Here is a 10,886-nt window from a genome sequence, read left to right as displayed (position 1 = left end):
TAGCAATAGTAGCACTAGTTCAAGGGATGGGGGGGGGGGTTGTCACAAGGGACCCAGTGCACAGCTTTAACCCAGGACCCTCAGCAATCTGGCACTAGTACTGATCATAAGCCAAGATGAGGCAGCAGATGGTCAGTTTCAGGTGTCATTAAGGGCTACAGGATGGGAGATTGACATGTCTCACCTAAAGAAAACAATCCACCATGAGGGTCTCCTATGCAAGCCTTAGAGCAGTGTTCTTCAACCTGTGGGTTATACACCAATGGAGTCATGAAGTTTCATTTTGGGGAGGGGTCATGGCAACCTTTCAAAGCCTGCACAAGGAGGGGTTGTCATGAGCAATCGATCCTCAGACTCATTTATTTATTTATTGGGGGTCATGACACAAAAGATCACTGGCTTAGAGGCTTGCACAGGGAACTTGTTTGCAGATTGTGTGTGTGTGTGTCAATTAGCAGAGATGGAGCTGGGAAGCGTTTCAGTTTGGATTTTCTATCTTGGGTGCTGAAATGCCTTGGCTGGCCCTGAGCGCTGACAAGTGCAAGAAGAGGAAAAGTTGCGGACCGATGTGTTGCAAGGATGGTGACTCTTGTTCTCTCTTGCTTGTGCTCAAACTCTCTCAAACCTCTTGTCTTTCAGTGAGGCCAGGCTTTTGTGGGTTTGTCTGGCATCAGAGAGACATCGCTCGCTCTGCCTGCAGCCCCATCTTGTATAGTTTCTTGCCGATACCCCAAATCAAGTTGTTCTTGGGACTTGGGTGGCTTCTGAGATTAAAGAGGTACTTTGTCACCCAGATGGGTAATAAGGAACATTGCTGTGGTAGTTGTAGTCGGGACATACTTTCTGGACGAGCCTGTAGTCGAGGCTGTAGAAGGTGATATAGATACAGATGACCTTGAATGGTTTGGAGCAGACCCAGGAGACCTGGCTCTGTGTGTGGTTGAGGAAACAGGTTTTGGAAGGGTCATAGGTGCAGAGGGTAGTTTTCTTGGCTTTGTCCACTTTCTCATACTCCACCCGGCAATTGAAGATCTTCGATTCTTTTGCCTCAATGAAGATTTGCTGCTCGAGGTCAAACTCCACTGCCTTGTTGGGTGGCACCAGGCTAACAGAGATGTTCCCATGCCCTGTGGAATTGTGCCGAAAGAAGACATTGACGGTGCCGTTCCCGTGGTCCACTACTTTCCCGGTGATCAATAGATTCAGCTTGACGGTTTTGATGTTGGAATAGAAATCCCCCCAGCCAAATATCTTCTTAAATCGACCAGGGTTGGCGACAGAGTCTCTGCGGTTGCGGGGCTGCACACCTTGTTCCTGCTTGGATAAGCTCTCCAAGACATCCCAAAATTCTTGCGAATTGGTGGAGACCAACTCCAGCAGAGACGTGTTCTGGAAGTGAGATGGGGCGACCAAGGACTTCAGGGCATTTTGGCCTTTTTTCTTTTGTACCTGGGATCTCTGTTGTTGCTCTTTGGATGGCTTGCTACTTTCTTCCTCCTCTTCCTCTGTTGGCTCATCTTGTCCACAGATCACCTGTGTGGATCAATAAGAAATCATGACCACAGAGTTGAAGCACAGTCTTGTCGCGTGCTTCGAAATTGGGAGGGGACTCTCCAGATTGTCTGTCTCACCATGATTGATTGCTGAAGGTGGGCTTTTGCTTGTTGGCAGAATGTGAGAATACTATAATGGCAGCATATGTTGAAACTCAGCAGGTCTGGTTGTGGTCACTGCTTGGGTGGGAGACCACTTAACAGCTCTCTTTTGGATGAGGATAGGAACCAAAGAAAAGAGGGAAGAGGGAAAATATCAAACCCATAGCTCAGTGTTGGAACACTTACTTTGTAAGAAAGGGGAGAGGGAAAAGATCAGCTGCAGCTCAGAGCACAATCCAAACACTTCTGCTGTTGAGGGTGGCGTTCCGCTGGCCTTGAGTGACACAAATTGAGGTATGTTTTGTGCTGAGTGGGGCAGGGGCTGGGAGAAGGTGGCAGGAGGGAGTTTTGGAAGTGGGGAGGGGGCATTTCTGGGCAGGGGGGACAAAATGGTGGATCATGCCCAGGTAGGGGGCCTCCTTTGCCATATCCTATCCTCCTTCCTTAACCAGGAAGCCTTACACAGGGCTGCTTGGACTTCTGACAGCTATATAGCTGGCAGAGATCCAAGGCAGCCCCATAGAGCTGGCTGGGGCATTACTTGGAGTAAGGGGGGAAATATCCCCTTATCCTGAGGAAACCTCCGGATGGCTCCCAACTAGTGCTGGATACAGCTCAGGCCATGCTGCCTGTCTGGGCCAGCACTAGTTAGGGTTGGACTAACTGTCAGAGTGCTTACTTGGCATGTAGAGGTCAATCCCTGGCATCCCCAGGTCAGGCTGTGAAAGACCCAGGTTAAAACTCTTGAGAAATGCTGGCAGTCTGCAGAGAGGAGACTGAGCTAAATGAACATACTTTGGAGAAAGGTAATATCGCCTATCTGTTCCAGCCGTAAAGGGCAACAAGGAAGAAAGAGAAGAGCCATTTAAGAAAGTGAAGATCTCTAACCACCTAAGGATGACAGAGATTCAGGAGTGGGGGGTGTTGGGCAGGCAGTGTGAAAAGGTAGGAGACTGTGCTTCCTTTCAAAGGCAGCAGCTATTGTGCTGCTACCTTTCAGGTTGAAACCACAGTGCTCTTCCTTCAAGCACTAAGACTGAGGAACAACCTGAAGATGCTTAGCTTTAAATCAATATGAACCCATTTTTTAACTTGGATCTCCCATCGTACTGGTACCTCTTCAATTTGCTTATCTTTTGAGGCTGTTTTAACTCTGATGTGCGATTGAAACAGAACACCCTTTCCTCCACATTCCATGGGGAAAAAAATTCCTTTCCAACAGCGAGCGGTGGCTTTTATTTGTTAAACTGTCACGCTTAAGAGCAACGGCCACTTTCATTTAGGCATTTCAGAGAGGCACGCCATGGAGCTCTTGCCACAGGCCTGCTAACATTTGTTCAATTAATCAGTAAAAGGCCAGGCAGTTAATTGACTGAAAGACCTTTAATTGGTTGACAGCCCTAGTGAATGGTGGAAAACCACGAAGCAGAGAAAATAATGGCTTTCTGTGTGTAATCAAGTACTGCCTGAGTTAAGAGAATAGCAGCATCAGCATTTCCGGGTTCAGGGGCATCTTTTCTGAAAACAAAACCAGGGTCATTATACCTACAGTTGTTGGAGGCTCTCTGGAACAAGGATTAACGTGAGCACAACATGTTCAGTGTCAGCCAGAAGAACACGTAAAGAGATCTGAGTGACACTGACCGAGCAGCTACAATCAAACCCATTGGGTCTCAGATTCGGGGCCAGGGCTTTTGGGCAGGTTTGAACTCTCTTGCTTCAGGAATGTTGGTTGATATTCCTTGTTCCATTTTAAATTTTATATCATTTACAATCCAGTTGGAAGTGGGTTGGCCACTGGTGGGATGTGCATTGTGCTGATGGAGACTGCTTTACAAGCAGTTGTAAAGCAGCCATAGACGGGGAGGCCAAAGCGGCCTCCTGTGCATCTACAGATGGCCAAAGACCCACCAACTATGTTGGCTTTCAGTAGGCCGCAGCCAGGGCAGGAGGGGATGGGTAGAATGGGGTGGTGACAGGGGTGGGGACAGGGTGGTGACGGGGCGGATTACGCTTGGGAAAGGGGCATGCTCAGTGGCAGCAGTCGCTACTGAATCCTAACCCCCTTCCCAGGCCCGATCTGCTTCCATTAGTCAATGCAGACTCGCACCAGCTGTAGAGCTAGTGCAAGTCTTAGTTGACCCATGGTGGCCACTGGGGAAATAAATGTTCCCTTACCCCGAGGAGGCCTCAACAGGCAAAACTCTCCCATGGGATACAGTTGAAGCTGGTGCTACTGTATCGCTACATAAGGAGCTGTATACGATTGGCCTGCCCATTTTGCAAGAGAACAGTGCTACTGATTATATTATTATTGCATTGTATTGTTAATATCAATATTGTGATATTGGGTCTACTAGCTGGCAGTCCCCACTGGTCTTCGTTCCCATGAAAATATGATCAGAACACGCAAAGCTGACCTGCTGTCCCCATACCTTGTGACTGGGCCCTTGGGATGGAAGGAGTTGTATCACGCCTGCTCTACCATAAAGACAGAGAGCAGGATGCACAGAGACCTGATGTCAGCCCAGGCTCAAGTCTACCTCCAAGGTGATGTGTGCAGAAGCCTGCGGCATTTGTTGTCAGAGTGACTAAAATGAGGGAATGTTGCATTACTCACCCTCTCCATCTGAGCATCATTTTTTATTCATTTATTTACTGGTATCCTGCCGTTCCTCTAGGAAGCTTAGAGTGCTGTTTTAACAGCTTTATCACTGAGCAAGGATGTGAACTTAGGTTTCTCACTCCTCTCCTGAAATCCAGCATTCGAGTGACTGTGCCAGAGTGAAGGGTTCCATTTTGTGGTGGTGGCATTTTTGCCTATATCTTGCTGATGCCTCAATTTTCTGTCTGTAAAATGGGCATACTGCCCAAGTGGGTATTGCTTCTCAAGTGGCTTGTGCAGCCAGAAGAGCCATAGACTGCAAAGCACTATAATGAACGCATCACTAGGGCTTATGTCACCCAGTGCAAGAGCTCATTGCGTCACCCCTATGATGGACCTCCTCCCGTACCAGACCATACAGAATTACAGTATCATATGCACAACCTAAATGCAGTGGTGTCACTAGGGTTAATAAATTTTATTTATTTACTGAATATATAATGGTACAGTTCACCCAACAAATTAATAACCAACAAAAAAACCAGTGACCAACCTGATGACACTCACAGAACTGAATAAGAGTTTTAGTATCACCTCTGATACATGGAAATGGGAGCTGACTCATACTAACAGCTTATGGCAGTGTTTCTCAAACTGTGGGTCGGGACCCACTAGATGGGTCACAAGCCAATTTCAGGTGGGTCCCCAATCATTTCAATATTTTATTTTTAATATATTAGACTTGATGCTACCTTGGTATGTGACTATATTGGGGAAATGTTACAGACCTGTACTTTAACAAGCTACTATATATATTCTTTTAACAATGATAGTCAATGGAACTTACTCCTGGGTAGGACTGCAGCCTAGGTTTGTTGAAAATTTTCCTGTACCTCTGGTCATGACATCACTTCCGGTGGATCCTGACAGATTCTCATTCTAAAAAGTGGGTCCCAGTGCTAAATGTGTGAGAACTACTGCCTCATTGGTTCCCTGCTGTGTCATAACAACAACTTATTGGCTTTCAGTACAATCTGTCTTATTGGTCGGTTTTGAGTTAAGAAAATCCACTTTTTGTTACATAAGGCAGTTGTGTTTTCCTTTTCTGGTTATTTGGCTATAACATTTCATAGAATAAAGATATTTCAATGTGGTTTGTTTCACTGTATTTTGCTTTAAATTACCCATCAAATTATATGTAATGGGTTCCCAAAGTCCCACGCGGACTTTGGGACCGCAGGTGAATGTTTGCGGGGGTGGGGCCTGAGACAGGGAGTGTGTCCCAATGGCAGTGCAGCAGTCGCAGCACTGTGGGAAACCAGGGGCTTTCCCCCTTACCTGGGGGATCCTGCTGGCCTTGGAGAGGGTCCTGGAGGCCCAAAGTCCCCTCCGCAGGCCTCCCCGATGCTGAAAATCACTCTGTCTGGGGATCCAGTTTTTGGTTGAAAACCGGACACTTAAGGAGGAATGGCCCAGTTTTGGGTCATGACCCACCATTTTTGGGAACCACTGATATATAACATGATGGTATTTGTTAAAAAATAGCAAGATTTTCACAATTTTGGCCAGTAGGAGGGTGTCACCACCACCTTCGAAGTTGTAACCTGGTGTGGTCCGCATTCCCTAGTGATACCACTGATGAATGCTGCACTCTGAGAAGAGGAGAGGAGGGATTATTTAAAATATCCCACTCTTATTTCACAATGGGCAATAGTTAGTGGGCAAAAGCGGGACTGCAGCCCTATGTGTGCTTGGGAGTAAGACCCACTGAACTCCCTTGAATTAGTCATCATCTCTCAGCCTGATCTTAGCTCACAAGGTTATTATAAGAATAAAACATTGTAGGAATAAAATAAGAGCCTTCCCTGAATGGTGTATGAATATTGGTTCAGGAGTTGGACTTAAGACCTAGTAGATCTAGGTTCAAATCCCCGCTGGCCACGAAGCTTCCAGGGTGATCTTGGGCTAGTCACTATCTCTCAACCTCACCTTACCTCATGGGGTTGTTGTGAGAACACAAGGAGGGAAGGAACCATGTACACCACCCTGAACTCCTTGGTGGAAGGGCAGTGTGAAAATGTGAATGAATGAATGAATAGTAATGCTGAGAGGCAGCTCAATAACATCTCCTGTGGGACTGTTTGATCACACAAGGTGTGAGCCTCTCTCTGAATGCCAGATGCAAGGGAATGGCAACAGGTCTCTTGTTCTCTTGTGTGCTCCCAGAGGCATATGGTGGGCCACTGTGGGGACGCAGGAAGCTGGACTAGGTGCTCCCTTGGCCTGATCCACCAGGGCTGTTCTCATAAAGTCTGACTGACTGCCCTATATGGACTTACCGATTGGCCTACCTGGCCCCAGTTTTGATTGGCTGCTTCAGTGGAGTGTCTGTAGGGTTGTCTTGTGCAACTTGGTTCACTTGCTTGGTTCACTTGACAAGCTAAATGAAGTCTATCATGAAATCACTATACCTCTGAGTGCTGAAGCTAAACAGGGCATGGTTATTACATCATTCCCAGCTTGTAAGCTTTCCCTGACATTTGCCAGGCGAGGTGGGCTTGATAATCTATTATTATCTTCAGGCCATTGCCTGCTTGTGGGGAGGGGGGGCAACTAGTGTTGGTGTGTGTGATAAGAATGCCACTGTGTTATGCAGGATTGTTGGAAGTCACAAGAAATCAGGCCTCAAGTCCCATCTCAGCCATGGAGTCACCAGGTGACTGTGGTCATCTCATCTCCTCAGTTTCCTCATCTGCAAAATGGGAGCAGTAGTTTCCTATCTTGGAGGGCATTTGTGCGTGTTATGTATTGTTTCTCTTTTTTAGTTTGCATCAGTGCATTTGAGGTGAGCTGTATCTTTCTTTACAAGGTTGTCCCTTTTATTTTCTAGTAATAGTGGTGGACGTAATTTCTCATAAGAAGAGGAAAGAATCATAAGGGGGAAAAGAATCTTCTCCTCTTCTCTAAAGAATCAAAGCAGCTTTTAACATTTAAAAATACTATACAACAATCAACCTTCCTATTCAATAATGACAATACACTTGAACAAAAAACATTCACGATAAGACCAAGATTAAATTAAAATCACGGAAAGCCTTCTAGAATAGAACTATCTTGCAAAATCTTCTAAGGAGGCAAGGTTGAAGGGAATTCCGGAGCCAAGGGATTCCTGGTGTAAAAATTGTGTGTTGTGATGGTACCTGTTTGATGGAGGGAGCCTGCCCCCACCCCGAGAGCTGAAGCAGGGGCCTCTGAGAGGAATTTTATCAGGGGGTACAAAGTTTCTTATGAGCCCCTTTTGGGGCATGATTTTTTTTTTGGGGGGGGGGGCCCTTCCCTTCTCCCCTGGATCATTATTTCATACACTCATCGGATCATAATTTCTACAAATTACTGTATATAAAAGTATGTAGGCCTACACAATATGTGAAACGCTAGTCTCTGCACAATATATATAAACAGTTTTTGAGATTCCAGGAAACGTCTAGCTCCTGTCATTTGGCTCCCATGCCCCCTTTTTGACCCGGGGCCCAGGGATGATGTAACCCCTGCACCCTCTTCTCATGGACCCATGTGAAATCGGAAAATGCAAGATCCCAGGAAATTTTCAGGGCTCCTGGACCCGAGTACGGTTAATCCCATGCACCCCCCCCATGGTCCCTGATCTGAAGGGACGAGGGGGTGCTATACGTATTGAGAGGAGAACCTTGAATTTGCATGTAATTCTCAATTAGGGAAGGCAGTCAAAGCTCAGGGATAACACCTGCTTTGCACCGAAAAGGTCCCAGGTTCAGTTCTCAGCATCTCCAATTAATCTTAGGTGGCGGGCTGGGAGAGATCTCCTTCGGAGACCCAGAAGGGCTGTCACCGGTTTGCACACAATGCTTGGCTAGCAGCTGGAGCAGTGCAAGGCAGCTTCATGCGTTTATTGCAAGAGGCAGCCCTCTGGCTCCTTCAGACTCTGATGCTGTAATTGTATCAAACAAAAGCAGTCACTTCAGGGAAAGGTGAGAAGACCACAACCCGCCTCCTTGAACTTGGCATTTTGAATGCATGCCATGCGTGCAGGTGTTAAAACAGTCCGTTGACTATTAGGGAGAGTAAGTGAAAGAAAAAAAGGTGGGGGAAGAGACTCAGCTGGAGGTAACCAGAGAATCCAACCAGACATACCCACCCTGTTCTGCCCAGTTCCAGACCAGCCAGCTGCCGTTCCCCCCCCACCTTTCCCCATGCTGATGGCATTTGGAGGAAGTTGTATCCATGCCAGATCTGAAGGGATTAAAGGTGCTCTGCTGCCAAAGAAAACTCCGAGCTTGTTTCCCTGTGGACCTGAAATGTTTTGTGTTCAAAGAACAACTGAATGATGGGAGAAAGAGGGTAGGACTTCTCTGATCTGTGGGAAGACCTGCAGCAGGGAGCAATCAAAGGACCAGCAATATTGCCTTAGTAGCATTTGCAGGAGGCCAGGCTGCTACCTGTAGCCCCCTTCCCCCCGCCCCAGTTACATACCTTAGAGGTCTAAGAGATTAAATACAGGAGGTGGGGCAGAGTGGTTTTCTTAATGTCTGCCTCATAGGGGAAATATATTTTCCCTATAGATGCCCATGCTACTCCCTCAAAATAATCTCTCCTTCCTTCTGCCCTCCATTTTTGAGGGAGCAAGGAAGAAAACCTTCCCTGTTTGCATCTGCCTATGTTGTCAATATCTGAACTGTAAGCCACTTGGGGCAGGGACCTCTCCATTTATCCTTTGAAAAGTGCCATGTACATGGCTGTTGCTAAAGAAAGCCAATAAAAGTTCCTGCTTTGGTTGAGCAGAGCAAGCTAAAAAAAAAAAAAAAAAGAGCGTGACTGTTTCCAAAGTGTATACTGTGCATCTCCAACTCAAAGTTCCTGAGCCTCAGGTGGAGTCTCTTTTAAATTCATCTCGTAGCCATGCATTGTGATATCGACTAATGCAAATACCTTTCCGTACAGTCAGACAACACTTCCAAGGTCAGCAGAGCCATCGACCTGTTCTGTTCCTAAGGCCTGCCTTGCTACTGAATGTTTGGTAAATGGCTTAAAATCTACTGCTGCTTTAAAAAAACAAAACAAAACAAAAAAACCCAGCTGCTTAACAACAGGAACTGGGGAGCAGCAGGTGCATTTTGCAGAAAGCGATTGTTGCTAGAAAATTAATTGATCGGGTTCAAAGTAGCATCTTTGCATCCTTGTTCAGATTTTTCTATATTCCAGGCTTTCGCTGGGCAGCTCCAAAACTATCTATTATTAATTTTCAGCTCAGATGGTTCCCCTTGGAACTGGGAGGATTTTTCATTCCCAAATGAGCTCCACCCTTTCCCCTTCCCTCTTCCACTCCAGGGCATCAGGGACTGACACAGACAGAGGCAGTATATTTGGTGGCCTTCCCATTTCCTTCAGGGAAACTCGCAAGATGTTCACGCTTAGGATCTGACTGCTTACCGGAATTCCTCCCCCATCCTGATTGGCCAGGATGGCCAATCTTTATTCTGTCACTTGTGGTTGGCATATTTGTGGCTTGACTCACTTGCTTGAGTCAGCTGTGGCTCTGCAAGCACATTTGGGTTGCTGCACCCATACTTGTAGACTCAAGGCTCTACAGTGCTGAGTGATCTGAGGAAGGCTGGTGATAAGAACCGCCACTTTGGTTTTTGAGTCTCCCTATTTCTTTAACCCAAACCTCAAGCAGGGGAAAGCAGCTCTTCTTGCCATAAGATAAGGCGACAGGAAAAAAAATGCTTTCCCTGCTAAATGTGTCAGGTTGCTATTAAACACAAAGGAGGAAGACTACTAAAAAGTGGCTGTTTTAGTGACTGGTTGGATTGTCTTTCCTTTTTGGCAGGGGGGTGGACTAGATGCCCTTTTGATTTCCTCCAAGTCTACAGTGCTGGCTGTGACCTGCCTCACAAAAGTTGATGCAGGGACAATGTTATGAGCCGGCAAGCCCAGTGCATGCTAAGAAGTGCTCCTGGAAACAGCAACAGACCGTAGAACTGCCTGAAAATCCCTTTTTTTATTTTAAAAGCAATGGTTTGTCTACAAACCATCCTTTGATTCGCCTTCTGGCAGCGACTGCAAGGGCATGGCTCTCCCCCCCCCTTTTCTACCCCCCCTCCCTCAGTCCTTCAGTCACTCACCAGCAGATAGATGCTCCCTTGGATCAGGAATATGAAACAGCACCGTGTCAGCTGCATTTTCAACCTCTTCTTCTTCTTCCCTCTCTGATCGATCTCTGCAAATCTGTTGTGCCTCCTGGTTCTTGCTGTTGTTTTTATGAGCTGGCCTCTGGCCTCCTAGGATCCCCCCATGCTAGATTCAGTCTGGCAGTCACTTCCCAGTCAGGCATGAGCAAAAGGAAGCTTTCTTTTTCCCCCTTCACCCTCTGCAGCTGGAGACCTCCATGTGCCTGTCTCCTGGTTGCTCGGCTTTGCTGGAGACTCTGGTAAAAACTCACTCCAGTCCCTGGCTCTGCTCTCCACTAGCTCCCTCCCACTGACAGGTGCCACCACTGGAGAAGCCGGTCTTGCCTTTAACCCTTGCCTGCCTGCCTGCCTACCAACTTAGAAACTCAGCATCACACTTCAGAACTTAGCATTGCCTTC

At 46.9% G+C, this 10,886-nt stretch overlaps 1 protein-coding gene across 1 annotated transcript; it reads right to left on the bottom strand.

The window, feature by feature from the left end:
• Nucleotides 1–786: 786 nt before the first annotated feature.
• NXPH3 (neurexophilin 3) lies at nt 787–10,478 on the bottom strand. Its single transcript, XM_066630990.1, has 2 exons — nt 10,422–10,478; nt 787–1,533 (listed from the first exon to the last, which is right to left on the bottom strand). Exons 1-2 carry the CDS (start codon nt 10,476–10,478, stop codon nt 787–789), a joined length of 804 nt encoding a protein of 267 aa, XP_066487087.1.
• Nucleotides 10,479–10,886: the final 408 nt, after the last annotated feature.

The sequence above is a fragment of the Tiliqua scincoides genome, chromosome 5 (genome assembly GCF_035046505.1).
Source record: "Tiliqua scincoides isolate rTilSci1 chromosome 5, rTilSci1.hap2, whole genome shotgun sequence".
Classification (NCBI taxonomy): domain Eukaryota; kingdom Metazoa; phylum Chordata; class Lepidosauria; order Squamata; family Scincidae; genus Tiliqua; species Tiliqua scincoides.
Note: the sequence above shows the minus strand (reverse complement) of the source record. Positions and strands in the feature narration are given on the sequence as shown.

What these genes read in the sequence shown, in the direction of transcription:
- NXPH3 (XM_066630990.1), bottom strand. Translation starts at nt 10,478, where the DNA reads ATGCAGCTGACACGGTGCTGTTTCATATTCCTGATCCAAGGGAGCATC. An exon ending in AAGGGAGCATCTATCTGCTG is followed by an intron (nt 1,534 to 10,421) that starts GTGAGTGACTGA and finishes TGATCCACACAG; the next exon opens with GTGATCTGTGGACAAGATGA.